This window comes from Lagenorhynchus albirostris, chromosome 2 (assembly GCF_949774975.1).
Source record: "Lagenorhynchus albirostris chromosome 2, mLagAlb1.1, whole genome shotgun sequence".
Taxonomy (NCBI): domain Eukaryota; kingdom Metazoa; phylum Chordata; class Mammalia; order Artiodactyla; family Delphinidae; genus Lagenorhynchus; species Lagenorhynchus albirostris.
The window spans coordinates 180001104-180019361 of record NC_083096.1 but is presented as its reverse complement, the minus strand read 5'-3'; the positions used below and the strand labels follow the sequence as shown (position 1 = coordinate 180019361).

General features: G+C 45.8%; 1 protein-coding gene and 1 long non-coding RNA gene across 8 annotated transcripts in view; one reads left to right on the top strand and one right to left on the bottom strand.

The window, feature by feature from the left end:
• The window catches only part of RERE (arginine-glutamic acid dipeptide repeats), a 437233-nt gene that overhangs the window by 50215 nt on the left and 368760 nt on the right, over positions 1–18258 (bottom strand). For all 7 annotated transcript variants that reach the window (XM_060141536.1, XM_060141539.1, XM_060141540.1 and 4 more), the window contains one exon: positions 11116–11196. In XM_060141536.1, coding sequence (XP_059997519.1) covers positions 11116–11196 — 81 coding nt within the window. The remainder of the gene's footprint in view (positions 1–11115; positions 11197–18258) is intronic.
• Positions 12275–17470, top strand: LOC132515266 (uncharacterized). Its single transcript, XR_009539106.1, has 2 exons — positions 12275–13039; positions 13671–17470. It is a non-coding gene; the product is annotated as an uncharacterized LOC132515266 (long non-coding RNA).

Here is an 18258-nt window from a genome sequence, read left to right as displayed (position 1 = left end):
GGTAACGAAACAGTGGGAGCAACCCCCGAGGGAGCAGAGGCCCACCCAACCCTCATCTTCTCCGGATACTCAGTGAACTGGCAGCGCTGGCTGATCAACTGGTATGAAGAATAAACCACAAACTGTTTATATTCTTGCTATCTAGATATCAGAAGTCACTGATTTCCAAAAAAATTGTATAACAATGTTGAGTATTCATAGACAATTTAGCATTTGGGAAATTAGTCATTAGAGCAGAATATAGTACAAAAGAAAACAGTATGCTTTAGTCTGAGTCTAAGACAAGTATACTGGACAAATGGGTCCATATTCTTAATTTTAAACTTGCACATTTTAATATGACTACAAAATGACTATATAAGAAGCATTCTGTCCTTTCACTGTATTATTCTGCCTAAACATCCGGTAGACGGAATATGGTACAGAGGAACACATGGACTTTTCTCCTGAGTCACATGATAGGGAACTAAGATCCCACAAGCCACACTGTGCGCCACCCGCCCCCACCCCAAAAAAAGCTTTGCCTTGCTTTTTATCCCACTCTCTGCAGAATGTGTACAGAGTTTACCCAGTTCACTTGCTACTTGCTTTACTCTCTGCTGGCCATGTATACAGATTCACCGGGCCGATTTCCTTCTGAATTCAGTTACTCCACAAATCCAGATTTTCCCTCCAAAACTTAAACACCTCCCTTGACAACTTAAGCCGCAAAGCTGACTCATTCAATGTACCTCATTAACACATTTCCCAAGCAGAGCATTTGTGGGAAAATGAACCAGGTTCTGATCTCAGGAGGCATATGCCTAAATCAATAATCACCAAATCCCAGAGGCATTGGACCTATGCTGTTTCCAGCCCTCTAAAATAATCAAATACATGAAAGTCACCATTTCTTGCCAAACTCAAGAAAAATCCAACTCCTGCACATGGGAACAAAAAGACAACAGCTCAGCTGAAAACACATAACCAAACATGATAGGAAAAACTTTAGCTTAATATTGTTTAGAACATCCCCCGTGGTGTTTCACTCACACAGCAAAGACACAGAATAAAAATTCCAGACTGTTTTCAAGATAATAAAATAGCATATGATGGTGACTCGCTAACTGACTAAAAGGAAAAAAAATCCATAAAGAGTCACAGGAACCTTGCAAAGCTGGCAACACTGAACCTCCCCCACCCTCACTTGGCTCTCACCTCCAGCAGACACACACGCACGCGCGCGCACACACGTGCACACTCTAGTGACCATTTTGAGGCTGCAATTGGCTAATGGCTTGCTCTACTGCTTAAGACAATATTTTATTCTTGACTCACTCAATAAACCTGCTGAGAAAAATAAACAATGGGTTTCAATCTTATAAATAATCTAGAAAACGGAATTGCTGTGCAAACAGTAGAGCTGATTTACTGCCCATGATGAACAGAACCGGAAAGTCCAATGTGCACAGTGAACCCAGAGTCACAGTCTTACTATCTGGGGACACGAGTTAACAAGGATTCCTGTCCACTACATGGTGTAAGGCCTGGGATGGCCAGGCTTCAACTGGTCCTTTAAAACGTTGAGTTTTAATCTGTTAAGACATATATACACACACAATGTATTTCTATCCCATCATTCACACATGTGTGAACACACACACTTCATTTTGAACAAATATTAAGTCAGGGCCTATTATAGGGCACTAAAGGTGATATAAAGAGGTATTAAAATAAGGTTTCTGCCCAGAACCTCATATATGTATTCCATATACATACACAGATGCATGTCAATGTGCAGAACAGAAATGCATCAAAGAAAAAGGGAAGCAGAGTCTACAGTCCAAGACTAAAACAAAATATTAATTTTTAAAGGGCAGAACAAAACACAGTTCCACTGAGAGAAGTTGGGCTCTTTGTGTAATGGCCACCAGTCCACAGAGAAAGAGGCTCGCATGGCTTTCAGAGACGCACACCCGAAGCAGGACCCTTACACCTGAGCTCAGGATAGCCTCAGTGACTGCAACTCAGGCATCTTCCAGGGAAGAGCACAAAGCCACCGCCCCTTCATCAGGCTGTGAGCTGCAGGAGGGCAAGCCCCCTTTCACGCACCCCAGGCGCCCCACAGAGCACAGGTCTTGGGTACCAAACGTTCCCCAGAACAGTTCTTCCCAAACACTCCCAATTTTGCCCACTGCGAGGATGGTTTGACCACCTCAAAGGCCAATTCCTGAGAATTATGATGCCACAATTTAGAGGATTCAGAAGAAGGATCTGAACAGAAGAATTATATCTCCAAAGTGAAAAAAATAACGAAGGCCGTTACCATTGAAAGTTAATTTAAAAATTAAACATCTCAAAAAGAAAACTGAGCTTAATGGAATTCTGGTGTCCCAAGACAGGCTTCTCTGGCTTGCCTTTCCTATTTCCATAATACAATGAATGGCTTTCAAAGTACACACAACAGAAAACATTTTTCATGGGGCGGGGTGTCCTTCTCACCACGGGTGAGCAGCTGTGAATGAGACCGAGGTGAATGCTTTGCTTCATGTTTCAAAACAATACGATTAATTTTTATTCTTAATTTTTCCTAACTATTACTCAAGGGCATAAGTTCAAGTAAGATTAAAATAAACCAATTATTCAAGAATTATGACTTCAGATACATTTTAAAACTTATTTTTCATGTCAGTTTTTAACAGACTAGATTGATTTTTTTAAAGCATCAGCAAACTGGACTTTCAAAGTTAGGATGGGTTCATGGATCTCATTAAGGTTAAAAAACAAAAATCTACTTACGATATAAAATACGAGCTCCAAGTAGATAAACACACTGACTATAATCACAACTTGCAAGTCTTCTTAAAGACCATTGCAAACCTTCCATTTGCTTTTACTAGCTAATAAAATGAGTGAGTCTGTTTAGGCTTAAAAGTCGTAAATGTCTCCATCTTAAAAGTCACCAGGTAACAAAGATCCAGCCAAATCATAAGAAATATACGTTAGCAAATGCCAACAGCAAATAAATAACCCATCCTTACAAGCAGCACTGTGCTCAATAACACTGAAGTCCAAGGGGTTTTTCATTTGAGTACAGTTTCTACAAGTAATACAGCGCATGTAATCAAAGCACGCTCATGCCATTCCTACCAGTCCTAGTACGTAGGATAAGACCAAGGACAGCCCTAAGATGTTTACACTGAGAACAGCAAATATCCAAGGCCCTTGGTTTAAAAAGTCATCTAACTCTCTGGAAGTTTCAATATAATTTGTTTAACCTGATGCCACATAAAATTGATTCCAAAAAAGTTAAAAATAATTACTCTTTAAAAATAGATAAATAAAAATTTTAAAGTCATCTAATTTTTAAAGTCCTCCCTTTTCCCCCAACATCAGCAGCAAAAAAGTTTCTTACATGCAAATTTCTTAACTGCTTCACTTACACAAGGGAATCAGCCACTCTCTCTCAGATTACCCTAGTCAAAACTGGACCACTGGGCTTCCCTGGTGGCGCAGTGGTTGAGAGTCCGCCGGCCGATGCAGGGGACGCGGGTTCGTGCCCCGGTCCGGGAAGATCCCACATGCCACGGAGCCTGCGCGTCTGGAGCCTGTGCTCCGCATACGGGAGAGGCCAAAACAGTGAGAGGCCCGCGTACCACACCAAAAAAAACAAAAAAAAACTGGACCACTGCCCAGTCAAATAACCATAGTTTAGACTCTCAGAATGAATAGACTCAAGGCTCTGCTCCATTTTAATGGGAAGAACTATAGGATCACAGCACTTGCTGCCGAAATGCAGGGCCTGTCTCTGTGAGTAATCACTTCTGCTTTGAGTGGAGAATCCCAACTGTACCTGCATCTACCCCAGGACAAATTATTAAGGGAAGAGGCATGGCACATGTCAGTCCTTGTACCCACTTCTTGCCAACCTCTCAAAATATTTACAGTTCTTCTTCATGTATAGGGGTTCCAGTGAAAGAAACACTTAAAAACACTGTAGTATTAAATATGCAAACTTCATATTAATAAGCGAAGTTCAGCCTTTAAATAAAATAGTTTCTATTAGAAACTTCAGTAGGGTCTAGGCTAGCCTAACTCACATATTTTGGCTGCATGTCAAAAGAAAAAGAGGAAAACAGTTTTTATATGAAGTGAGACATCGGGAATTCCCTGGCAGTCCAGTGGTTAGGCTTCCACGCTTTCACTGCCTTTGGCCCCGGTTCGATCCCTTGTCAGGGAACTAAGATCCCCCAAGCTGCATGGTGTGGCCAAAAAAAATAAAAGGAAATATGACATGAGTTACAATTGTGTTTCTAGGACAAAATGGAAGACAGGAAGAGGGAAGCCATATTGGGAAATTCTATTATTGATCATGAAAATAATCCCAGATACTTTTCTATATGTTTGAAATACTCCGTAACCCTTCGAAAAGCAAAATCAAGCCCTACTTAATAGTGAAACAATTTACAGCTTTAACAGAATGAAAAACACATTATTTTAAGAATGAATGTGACACATAGGATTAAGAATCTGCAAGTCTTCAGCGTTGTAAACAGCAGGGCGTCCTGAACTTTACTCTGCATTCCAATCACCTGGGGAGCTTATTAAAATGCAGATTCTGCTTCAATAGGAATGGACAGGAGGCTGAGAGGCTGCAATTTTAACAAGCTCCAGGTGATGACGATAATGCTGGTCTGAGGACCACACTGAGAGCGGTGAGAATACACAGCATTTGCAGTCCAGGTCTCTGGCTTAAAATCAAGTATGTTATGTGGCTATAACACATTTGTGTCCTCAATAATATCAACCGATTCAGGAAGTTCACACTTTGTTATGTAACATTAGATTAAGCATTAATGAGGCTAGAAAGTTTGTTTATCTAAGGTTATAACCTGAAGTTAAATAAAGCTTCATGCTGAACGCTAGTATTAAATATTAGAGTCATTTTTAACCTCTTAATATTAACAGAATCCCAATTACTCGGTCTCTTTTTTTTAAGTATCTTTTTAAAATTTATTTATTTTTATTTTTGACTGGCAAACATGGCAGGCCTGCAAATGGCTCATCTTCCCTGCTGCAATGCCAGCTCCCTGTGGGGCACAGGTGGCACCTTGCTTCTCTTTATAGACATCCCACCATTACAGTGCTCAGTGGTACACAAAATTTTCTAAAACTGAACCATATGGCATGTTTAACTAGCTCTGAAAATGGGAATATTTATTTTATTATTCATTGGGTCTTCGTTGTCGTGCACGGGCTTTCTCTGGTTGCGGCGAGCGGGGGCTACTCTTCGTTGCGCTGCACGGGCTTCTTGTTGTGGTGGCTTCTCCTGTTGCGAAGCACGGGCTCTAGGCGCACAGGCTTCAGTAGTTGTGGCTCATGGGCTCTAGAGTGCAGGCTCAGTAGTTGAGGCGCACGGGCTTAGTTGCTCCGCAGCGTGTGGGATCTTGCCGGCCCAGAGCTCGAGCCCGTGTCCCCTGCATTGGCAGGCAATCGGATTCTTAACCACTGCACCACCAGGGAAGTCCCTGATTACCTGGTCTTAAAGCCCTTTCTCAATAGTGGTTATTCTTTGATGGGGGAACATGCTCTCTGCAAAAGATATTTTGCCTGAAGAAACGAACAACTAACATTCAGTAGTTATGCATATACTTAATAGAATTCGTTCCCAGAAATATGGCTGAGAAAGGTGGTTGATTTTCATGTTATTTCTCAAAAATTTAAATCTCCAATATTTTCATCCTATCACCCAAGGTTAAAAAAGCTCAAAACATCAAAAACAGCTGCCCCTCGGTCCCATTCAAAAAAACAAAAACAAACAAAAAAATAGTGACACGTTTTCAATAGAGAAAGTCAAGATAAAAGACTTCCATTCCCACAAGTCACTGACGATTCCCCACTTTCTGTCCTACTACTAGACTATTAAGAACCTCCTCTCTGGTCTCCATCTCGTTGGTGCTGCTCAAGAATGCTCACCTCCCATGCTCTCACCTCTCTTCTCAAAAGACTTCAATGGGTCCCCAAACGCACTCTTTGGAGAGAGAGCAAGGTCCCCCCAAGTCTACCTCCAAGCCATAAACTTGGCCTAAATCCCACTGCATCAGCTCGTGCAGCCTTCTCTCCGACTGCACTCATGGACTTGCCGGGCACGTTTTGCAATTTCCTCTCTCCATGCCTTTGCTCGTGATATTTCCAACAGCTGGAAAGTCGCTTTCCTTCCACCCTCCCAACCATGGCCTATATCCTTCCTTCCTTCGAAGCTCAGTTCAAACACCACATCCTCCAATTAGCCTTCCAGAAACCCCCAGGCTCTGTGCTCACTCTGTGGGACCCAGACCTCTCCCAGGGCCCTAAGCACAAACTGGCAAACATGGCAGGCCTGCAAATGGCTCATCTTCCCTGCTGCAATGCCAGCTCCCTGCAGGGCACGGGTGGCACCTTGCTCTCTCTATAGACATCCCACCATTACAGCGCTCAGTGGTACACAAAATTTTCTAAAATTGAACCATATGGCATGTTTAACTAGCTCTGAAAATGGGAAGTGGGTGAAAATGGATTTCTGGCATAGTAAGTATTAAGGCACCAGTAACTGGGTTTACAAATAACAGGAGCTTCATCTCTGTTGGGCTAGGTATTCAAAAATAAAACTAAGAGATGAGAAAGAGAGTCAAGAGTGTGTGCCTGTCCCCCTGCTCCATCCAGGGGCTAATAATCCTCTAGGGGCACCTCTTCTCCCTATCAAGTCGGGGTGGATCAAATTGTCTTCTCACCAAGGTTAGTTGCCGCTGAGACAGGTCACTAAGTGCATGCTCCCTGTCTACGATGCAATGCTGGCTGGATCTGTCCAAGCGCCAGCAGACAGAGCTTTACACAAAGGCCAGCCAGGATTCAAGGGACAACCACCCCAGTGTCAGACACGGAAAAGTCTTTGGTTCAAACAACAAAGAGATGTTCTCAGCATGAAAGAAGATACTATATGTCACTGTCACCTGAGTAATCATCTCATGTTTTTGAAGAAAACTACAATGTGTAAAAATCAAAGGAAAAATTATTTTTGGAACACCTATGATTTTGTGTTATTTGTAACATGGATTCCCCTCCTGGTAATTAAGATTCAACACTATTAGGTCTCCTGTTTTTTCAGGAATTACCTTAGCATCAAAGGTCATGTGATTCATCAAGCCAAAGATTACGCGGCAGTGCTTAAAGCAGAACCCAAGAAGCCTTGTTCCCCATCATTTCTCAGAAGCTCAGCTACGGGGCACTCACTGTGATTTATACAAATGTACTAATACCCAAGATTCTGATGTGGTTTAGGCCAAAGAGTGTCTTGAGAGAGAAGAAGCATACAGCCAAGGGGAACCTGAGATGCTTAGCAAAAATTCTTTACCGTATTTTACTGCTAATTATACATCTTATAAGCATTTGCGGGAGGCAAGTAGTTCTAGAGGAAGGGAGAACGGGGAGAAAGACAATCAACTACAGGATATTTGCACGACTGTGATACTAAACTATCTGACTTGCAGTTATTCTCTTGGGTAACATGAGGTTAACATGTAATACCCACTCAACTAAACCTCTATAAACAGTTGGTTTTCCACAATCACAGCCACTATTCCCACTTCAGTGGGCAGCAGTGTTCAGAGAAAAGCCAGATTTAGCTCCTGAGTAATAAACACCAGAAACCAAAAGAGCTGGGAGAGCTCTCCGTATCCGTGCCTACCAGGAAGCTCTGAACGTACATCGGCACCCAGTGGCCTGGTAAGCGTGGAAGTCTCCTCAACAAAGCTTCAAGACAGAGGAATTCCATCTTTTAGACTAGGCAGTGCCCTCCACCCACTCTGTTTTTCAATTAAATGGGTTTTCTGCAAGACAGATTAATGAAAAACAGGTAATTTCTTTTTATATAGGTTCAATATGTTTACAAGCAGAATATAATTCTGTACTTTTCACAGCATTTAGCTACTTTACATAGTATTCAGGGTAGATAAGAAGAACAATCATTTTCAAGTGTTTTTATGCACTCTTTATATAGACGGTATCTCATTTAAATTCTCAAAACAATTCTGGAGGGGGGGGAGGGAGACCCAAGCGGGAGGGGATATGTGTATACATGTAGCTGATTCACTCTGTTCTACAACAGAAACTAACACATTGTAAAGAATTATACTCCGATAAAAAAAATTAAATTTAATTTAAAAATTAAAAAAAATTTCTAAGGGGTAGAAGGATCACCCCATTGTACAGACCCAGACATTAAAGGACAGGAGGCTGAATAATCCGCTTAAGGCCCTATGGCAGGTAAGTGGCAGAGGAGAGAAGAACCATCACTTTGGTCTCAGGCACAGCGACAGCCAACGATGTACAAACATTTTATAAAGATTCTAACACCAATAAAATTCTCATGCAAACACACACCATTTTAGAGAAAGTAATTTCCTAGACCCTGTCAGGATTTGACCTGAACTTGCCAATGAACAGCTCAAAGAAGACTTCCCAGTTAAAAGAGATCATCAAGTACTATAGTTACTGGTAAGGCCAAGAATAGAACACAGTCTGCTGACCCCACACCCATGCCCAATCAGGCGTGTTCTTCTGGATGCTGACACCCTTCTGAAGTTTCAAGTTGGTTGAGAATAGCAAAGAAATGAGTTAATAATTCCGGTAAATAGAAGACAATATGGAAAGTATCTAGGTTAGCGGGATTTGCTGTGTGTGTGTGTGTGTGTGCGTACACACACACACACACACACACACATATATGTGTGTATTTTTATAAGGCATGACCGTATGAAGATTTCTACCTAGGAAGTTTTGAACCAAGAACACTGGTACCTACAAATTTTCTCATCTTCTGCAGCAAAAATGAAAAATAACCTTTGCCCTCCCCTCTGTATGACTTGTGAATGATTAGCCTGGCCATGTTGATAACTAAGGAAAATATGAGTGCCGCTCCCAGCTGACTAGAATGCTTAAGATTTATCCTACTACCAACCTCCTCCAATTCCATGCAAAAGACAGCAGGACACTAGGAATAGTTAGCCAATGTTCAGCCCTAATAAATTCTCCAGTGCTGCAAACAACTCTCCCATCAGCTCCAGTGACTGTGCCCTGAGGAAGAGGCTGGAAACAGGAAGACTGCTGGGTGCCAGAGGAGATGGGAGGATTGGAGCCACATGGCTGGGAAACAGGGAATGCAGAGAAGTGATGGGGAAGCGTCGCAGGAAAGAGGCGCCTGGAAAAGACCAGAGAACCTGCTCAAAAGGTTGCTGTACTGAGAACTTCTGTGTGGCAAAAAAAGAGGCTACTACTGAGTCAGACATCATCAGTAAGAATAATCGACAACCAAGAGCAAGAGGAAAAACAGATTAGAAGACCATTCCCTAGGTTAAAGGTTATTCAGATCCCTTTTCACAGGGGAGATAAAAATGCAAAGCGTCTGGCATTTCCAAATGTTAGACACCAGATTTTAGATTCAGTGCTTAATCTTGCTATTAAGTTTACTTTTTAAAAGAGAAAGATAAAATAACTGTAGAGGGATATCGTGTATCAAATTCTTCATGTTTTGCAACTTTTAGCAGAGCACAGGGAGAGAGAAAATTGAGTTGAGAGGTTATAATCTGGCCCCTCACATCAGCTCATTTTCACTCCAACTGGGCCAAACCAAAATTCCTATACTTTACAGGGTAAAGCCTTTTTAGTTTTTACTTCAAATAACTGAAATCCTCAGAAAACGTAAAAAGTATTTCTTTCATTGCTCCACATTAAATACCTCTTACCACTCTGTTCTGGAAAGAGCAAAAAGTCACTTGATTATATAGAGTGATAATATATTTTAGTTTAATGTCCATAAACAAGCTTTTTTTTTTTCAACTATCCTCAAAATGACCCATCTCAGCATATTTACATGTATAATAAATACTGAAAACTTAATCTAATTATGATTGATTAATGCAAACCACCAATTTATATGAGGCTATACTTGAAATCTCAGAACGCTTCTCCCCTATTATGAGGTCTGTTTATAAGGTGCTGTACAGAAAACGTGTCCAGAAACGGTTTAAAAAAAAAAAAAAACCTGAATAAAAGAACCAAAATTGAATAAGAGGAAATCAATAAACAATACCCAATACCCAATTAGAAAACCAAAACCCAAACCAACCCATCAGCTTTTGTCATGGGTATTCTTCATGGATATTCTCCTCCATCCACTCCCAAAACCTGGGGTGGGGGAAGCAGCACTCGATGTCTAAATATTCCCCTCCCATCCCCAAGTCCTGAAGTGCACTTCTGTAGTACTTGGGCCACAGGCACTGGTAAGTGGCTGGCCTACTCCACCCCTCCACCCCCCACCCCCCCAACCCCCGTCTCCCCTATTCCTTGGCCTAGCCGCAGGGAGGACTTTCCCCACCCTCCTCCAATACCACCTGTAGGAAACCAGAGGCACATTCAGGTAAGACTGAATGAATCTCCTGCTAGCATTCTCTTTACATAACTTCACTCCCAAGCCTCCTTAGCAAACCCACCTACCCCAAGTTTAACAAGAGCGTTCATCAGACCTGATTCTCAGCTTTGTGAAATATCAAAGGAATTTTTAAAAACCTCATTTCAAGCAACTTACAGGGATCCTTGTGTATCTGTCCAATAAAAAGTGCAAACTTTTAGGGCTGGAAAATTAGGTACAACTACTCTTCAAAACATAGCAACATTAAAAAAAATAAAAGTCCCCAGAGAATTTAAAGTATATTGAGCTACAAACCTCTTAGCTCTATTGTTTGTTGATGACTTTTGTCAATAACCAAATCCAAACTAGCGATAAATGATATTTTCTATTTCACCCACTGTATTTAAAATTAGATGTTAACTCCCCAACACCCCAGACTCCCCGCCCCCCCCAACCTCTCTTGCCAAAGACTCTTCTGTTCTGAAATCCACTTTCTTGGGGATAAGCATAATCAGTCACTTTACCATCTAGAATCCTGAGCTAAAACTAAAGGTGAAGAAAGTAAAATTAATAGAATCCTAGAGGCCAGCACAACACAGGGTTAAAGGAAAGCATTTCACAAGATCAAGTGCGGAGAAGCAGCAGGAGCGAAGAGGAAAAAATCAAGTTACATAAAGTCCAATTGTACTCACTGTTTCCTTATTGGGAAGCAGCTCCTTGCGAATTCGGAAGAAGTTCTTGCCGTACTGCCTGAGCCCCTTAACGAAGCGTTTCTGTGATAAAAAGAAACAACAAATGGGATGTAAAAGCCAAAAACAACACAGGATGTCAGCAAAGATCTCTGCAATCAGCAGAATAACAACCCCAAAGAAGTCCGAGCTAGGGAACGTCGACCCGGCTGGGGGAATATTTCAGCAGCACAGCCGGGACCCGCGCCCAGACAGCCTCCGTCAGATCCCCAGTCCCGCACTCGGACAGGCTGAGGAGGACGTCCCGTGTCTGAGGCAAGCAGCCGTCTGTGCCTTCGCTGCCTCCGGTCTCTGCATCGGTCCACGGAGGTATAAACAACACATACGCTCCGTGCTTCCATCAATAAAACAGCACAACTGGTCCCCACCTGAGAACGAAGCTTCCCAAAGTGCCGAGCAGAAGAGGGGAACGGGAGCAAAGCTGGAGACTTTTCTCCAGAAGGGCACCCTGGAGGCTTCAAAGGCCTTTCGTTCGTCCAGGGAGTTCACCAGGACGGCAGCAGCACCGCGGCAATCCACCGGGCCCGAACCCCGGCCGGCCTGCGTGCCCCGCCACGCCGGCCGCAAGAGCCGCCCCGGGGCACCAGGCACCCAAACACCAGCACCCCTCCTCCTTCCCGGCCCCTCCCCGTCCCCGTTCCCTCGGCAGCCCGGGGACTTTCACTTTGTCCCATTCCTCCTGGGCAGCCCCTCCCCGCCACAGCGGGGCCACTGCCGGATCCCCGGACCCCACCTCGGCCCGCGAAGTCGGGTCCCGCGCGGCCGACCGCCGGCAGCCACAGGTACGCGGGGCCGCCGCGGGCCGCACTCAGGGTCCGGGTGGCGGGAGGCCGCGCCTGTCACTCGGCTCGCGCTCGGGCTCCGGCTCCACAAAGCGCAGGGCGGAGGCGGCCGGGCGGCTCGGCGTGTGACCGCGGCGGGGCCGCGCGGCGCGGGGCGCGGGGCTGGGGCGGCCGCCGCCGCCGCCGCCGGGGGAGGAGGCCGGAGCGGCGCGCAGAGCCCAGCGCGGCCGCGGGCGGCTGCAAAAGGCGGCCTGGATCGCCGCGCCGCCCGCCGGCCCGGCTGCGGCCTCCGCCCCGAGGCCCCGCGCGGGACCCCGGCCCGGTACCTGGGTTTCCTCCTTCCGAACAGCGGGAGTCGAGCCGGGCGGCGGAGCACGGAAACTTCCTCCCCGCCGCGGCGGGCGCGAGCGGAGGGCGCCCGCGGGGCTGGCTCCGGGCTGGGGCCCTCCCCGGGCTGCTCCGTCTCCGGACCTCCCCCCGGGCGGGCAGACTCAGCAGCGCACGCCCGCCGCACCCGGGCTGCGAAGCGGGGGGGGGGCTGGCCCCGACGACCCCCGAGGTCCCTCCGGCCCGGGATTGTGGGCGGCCGCTCCCGCCCGGCCCAGGCCTCAGCCGGCACCTCGCAGGGCGCCGTTTCACAACTAAATCACCGCGGAAGCTTCCCAGCCAATAAATCACCTGCCCACCGGGAGGGGAGTCCCTCCCACTCCCCGCGGTTGAGACCAGCCGGGCGAATTCAGTGAAGAGCCAGACTTGGCCGGGAAGACCGATCTGCAACCTCCTACTCCATTCCTGGAGGCTCTGCATTTTCAGATTTCACCCCTTTCTAAGATATGACTCATCACTGTCAGTTTTCAACATAATTCGTATAGTTCAAAAGGAAAAATCTGGCAAGGCACAAGAAAGAAGCAAGCTCTGCTCTAGTCTGAAGCAGAGTGACCCTCGTTACCTGAAAAAAGTATCATTTACATGCTCAGCACGCATCCCGGGCTGCGTGCAGAGCACCTCCACATCTTCACATCTCCACCGGGATGTGGAGAGGAACGAGACTGCCCTGCCCTCAAGGAGCAGGCCTGGCAAACAGGGTAAACAGATCAATCTCTGGGCCCCAACGAAAAGCAGCAGAGGAACAAAGGGCGGGAGGTGGGGTCAGGAGGAGGAAGCAACTTACTCTGCTGCCGTCGTAGGGGCGAGACAAGGGGGGAGCATGAGCCTGTCAGGTGGGCTCAGCAGGGCTCCAGGCAGAGGGGTCAGCCAGGAAGGGCACACAGATCACCCTGGGAACTGCGAGGAGGGCAGGGTGTACGGAGTGGAGTCCCAGCAGGTAAGACTGAAGAGGTGGGGAGAGGGTCAGGTTGCAAAGAACCTTCCAGGCCAGGCTGAAGAGTTCTGCTCCTAGCTGTAGGCCAGCGGAGAAGTGTAAGCAAGAGCATTCCATGAAAAGACGGCACAGAGACTGCTCTGGTGGCAGTGTGGCCCTCGGCGTGCATTAGGGACAGACTGGCTGCAATGCAGTTAAAAAGGCTAGAGAGGGAGCCCAGGTGTGAGATGAGGATGACCGGAGCCCAACCTCAGCCTTCAGAATTAATGCTTCTTAATCTACTCGTTAAGAAGTTAAGTATTTAGTGAGCACCTAACACTGGGAGGAATTTTAAAAATAACAACAACAAAAAAGGTAGCCATGGACCTTTATTAAAACGGGTTCATTTTTTGCAGGTAAGATAAATGTGTGTGAGGTGATTACAGAACAATCTGAGACTTAGGTCGGCCAAGCATGAAGTAGTGAAGGGCAGCTCACCAGTGCTGCAAGGGAGCCGAGAAGAGGGATGGACTGTTGTTCAGAATGCCTTCACGGAAGCAGATCGAGAAGAGCAGACAGCATCTGCAGGTGTGGAGGAGTGGGAAGGCCCTCCAGGAAAGACAGAGGCAGAGAATAGGAAGTGGCAATCAGACAGGGAGAGTCTATACAAAGCTGAGGTGGGCTCTGGCGTGAGTCAGATGGTGGAATGGCAGGGCCATGCATGTGTGAGGACACGCAACAGGTTCACTGGGAGAGGCCGGCCCAGTGAAGGAGCACCTGAGAAAGGCTGAACCTGGAAGAGCAGGGTAATGTGGGAGAGTTCTGCAAACGTGAGTTCAGACCCTGATTCCTCCACTTGTTATAATCCTCTGAACAGCATCCATTCAACAGTTATGAAGTACCTACTATATGTCAGGAGCCTCAAAGTCCTCACAACCTAAAAGGAAGTACTGCTATTATCTCCATTTTACTGACAAGGAAGCTGAGGCACCATGGGTTAAGTAACCAGACCAAGGTCACCCAACTCCTCAGCGGTCAAGGCAGAATTCAAACCCGGGCTCCAAAATCCATGCCCTGCAGCACTACTGCCACAGTCTCGGTGAAGTGGGCCAAGAGTCTACGGAGGTCAGCAATTTCAGTCATGGTCCCATGATCTGCGACTCTGCCCTTTCCATCTGCCCCTCCAAATCAAATCAACTCTTCAGTATTCTTCCTAAGAAAGGTCTTTCAGTGCCTTCCTTTCCCGCTCATTCCAGCAGTAGTCGCAGGCCAAACCCTCACCCTTCCTTCCTACTAGCCAGCTTCCTAACCCATCTCCCTCATCCAGCCATTTACAAGCCTCTGCTGAGGAACTTTTCAAAACCACGGATTTCATCATGAGTCCTACACCATCTTGCCCCCAGGCCCTACCTAAGAATAGCTCTTTGACCTCTTCAGGTGGTGTTTAACCCTTAGCCCTGCATTCAAGGCGCACCAGGATCCTGTCCTGGCCTACCTTTCCAAACAGATGTCCAGTAATGCCAACTGGTCCATGCTACCACCTCTGTCTGAACTTCCGACTCTGGGGTACCTTTAATACTTCTCTCCACAGCCTACCTCCAGTTCACCTCAAACTCAAGCTCAAATCCCTCCCACCCCAAAATGAGACTTCCCTGACCGTCCCCATCCCCATTCACTTCGCACTTATTTATTTGTAAAAGGCCTTATGTACTCATAGTGTCTATGAGCTCTGAAAAGACAGGAATTGTATCTTATACCACCTTGCCTCCTATAGCATTAGGCAGCTGGAGCTCCCAAGTCTGTGATACACAGATGAAACAAACCATGAGATGACAAGAGCCTGGGCTAGGGTGGTCACAGTGGAAATAGACTGTTAAATGCCAAAGGGTCCATTTTGAACTTTGATAACAAAGTTGATCTTACCGGCTCCATGACACCAAACTCTGCTGATTTTTCTCATATCACCTGGTGGCTTAATTCTCTCCTCCACCTCTGAGTCTCCCCAAGGCTTTGTTCTAGGTTTTCTGCTCCCCACAAACTCCCTCCCAATATGATTTCCACTGCTCCCATGGCTCTAAATACCATCCAAGATTCTCACTACTATTTCTAAGGCTAAATCTATGGTCCAAGCCCATTTGGGAACACTTGTCTCACAGACATTTCAAACTAACTACTTGCAGAAATATGGATTTGACATCTGATGGTGAACACAAACCACTGCTGTCAGTGTGTATCAATGACTATGCTATCAAGTGCAAAGCACCACTGGCCCCACTTTTTTAAAAAAAGGAAGTAAAAGCTTCATGTGGCCTGTACTGTTACTTCTCTATGGAAAGCCACAAGGCCTCAAACTGGCAAAACATCTGCTTCTCAGAGACCAGCCTTTACCTTGTGGTTTACCAGAAATGTAGAGTAGCCTTTAAAATCGAAACAAAGCCAACCCACTCAGAGTGGTCAATGATTAGAATAGGTCAGTATGTTAAATAGGTTACTGAAGCTGTAGTCTCCGTTCCCTCAATTCATTCATCTCTCTGCAAATGAAGACCCTGACTTTTTTTAAGACTTTTATTTCATAATTAACACTATCGACTCACAGACAGACAGGCACTGGAAGCTTCTAAAGGAAAGTTCACAGACGCGGTCTGTTTCTTAATAGCATTCTAGCAGTTGAGCTGAAATTCAGCATTTCCAGTGCTGAGATTCAAGGCCTCATGAATTATGTCTCTGTCCCTTAGCTGTTCTGTCCCTGATGGTGTATAGACGTTAGACTGCTAAGATGCCAAGGGTGCAGGAGAAAGAAGGCTGCTCCTTCCCGAGGCGGGAGCTGTGGCTGGGCCGCTGCTCCGAGTGCCGGGCAGCCCTGCTTCTTACGCTCCGCAGGCTTGCAGTCTGGCCACTCTCAGAGCCGTGAGCTGAGGTTCCCCGGGTGTTGGCACTGTTTTCTCTGGTGCTCTTTGTTTTCAATCAACCTGTGTGTTTTTTGGGAGCAGAAGACAAGTCCTCTTCTATTTCTCAATCGTCATAGCCAGATGAGACCCAAATATACATACAGATTTATTAATGGCAAGGAGACTGTTCTTTGCTTTGTTTTACAACTTAGTTTGTGATTGCACTCCAATTTTGATTTTATCTACTGAAATATATTTTGACATACAACACTGTGTTACAAGGTACACAACATGTTAATCTGATACGTTTATACACTGTAAAATGATTGCCATTGTAGTGATAATCATGTTACATAATTACTCCCCAGGTTTTAGACACATTGCTATAGTTTTTTCTATTATTGAGCTGAAACTTCATGTCACCATCAGAAGTTATCTACCTATAAGTTCCTGGTAGAGAACATTTAATTCTTGGCTTTAAAAAAAGTGAGTTACCTGAACACAGTACTTGCTGTTAAATTTGGGTCTGAGTAGAATCTGGAGAGCTCTATTTCTCATTTTTGGTAGAATGGAAAGAATGTGAGATTCAAACTCAGAAGTCCTAGGATCTGGTCTGCTTCTCTGTTCCACAGAGTAATTCTGACATGGCTGTTTAGACACAGCCACTTTTGAAACGGGAGATACGTAATAGGGATAAACATAATTGGGTGAAAATGCGATAACATTCTCTCTTATGATAAAGTAACAAGTTCAAAAGTTCCGCTCATTATTGCTGAGCCTGCCCCAGCTCAGAGCCTCCCAAGCCCTGTGCCCATGGGCGATGACGGCCTCACCGGCTGCCCAGACACTGACTGTCTCCCACCGGGTGGGGGGAAGGGGTGGACCAGGGTTGGCCTGGGGCAAGCAGCTTCACTGTCCTGTGTCGGGATGAGAGAAAGGCAGGGAGACACCACCTATTCAACAATAAAAGCAGCCAGCACTGAGCAGTACTCCCATGGCGGGCACTCTCCTAGGGGCTCTACACCAACTGACTCACTGAAGCACCGCAATAACCTTACAAGGCAGGGGCTACTAATATCTCCATTTTACAGACGGGAAAACTAACCACGTGTCACCAAATCCTTGAACCAGGGTGGGAGGGTCAAGACTGACAAATGTAAACAGTCAGGGAACTTCAGGGATGGGGTGAAGGCTAAAAATGGAGTTGAGGAGAGTGTGTGGATCAGGGCTACGATGGGCACCTGCTGCCTGCGTTTGCATTTCAAGATTTTAAGTGTTTCTCAAAGGTCTACGAATGGACAAATAAAGGCCATATTCTCGAAACTTAATTTATTCTTGTCTCGGTTTGTTCATCTTTTAAACTGGCCATAAAATACCTGCCCTACCTATCTCAAAAAAGATTACTCTTAATATCAAATTGGATTGCACCCAGAGGAGTACTGGGTAGATGAGGCCAAAGACTAAGGTGCACTTATCTCCCTCGTGTGCACGTGAAACTCCCAACGCTGCTCATCTCAAGTGCTGGATATGACCTGTGTCTACAGAAGAGGAGAGGGGCCGGGGAGAGGGGCAATGCTGCAAAAATGGCGGAAAGATAACTGCATTAACCCTGGCGGAGCGCTTTCAAAACTAACTCCCTCTGGTGAACTTTAACTAGTGTATCGCAGTCAGAAACTCACCAGGACTTCCGAAAAGCGACTCTTACTCAGTCCTCTTACATAACTGTTTGGAAAACACTGCAGGTACTAAAGTGAGTCCCACCGTGAAAATGGCTCCTGCTCTACCCTGTTTTCTGCACAAAATTTTATGTTAATGACTTGCTGCTTCTCAGGGGACTGAAGAACAGGCAGATCTGCAAGTAAGCAAACCACAGTTGCCCCCAGTGGAGAGACAAAAGTGTAAGCCCACAAGCCAGGCAGAGAGTAAGAGGAATTGTCCACTGGTCTTCTGAAGGTGTAGAGAAGCAGCAGCAGCAGAAAACTGAAGACGCTTCCTAAATGTGGGCCTATGTTAATGAGGGGTAGGGAGAAAAAAGAGAAGACTGATGCCAAGCAGAAGAAATAAACGCCTTTCCAGACATCTGTATTCCAGGACTCCTACCTGTTCATTCAACAGT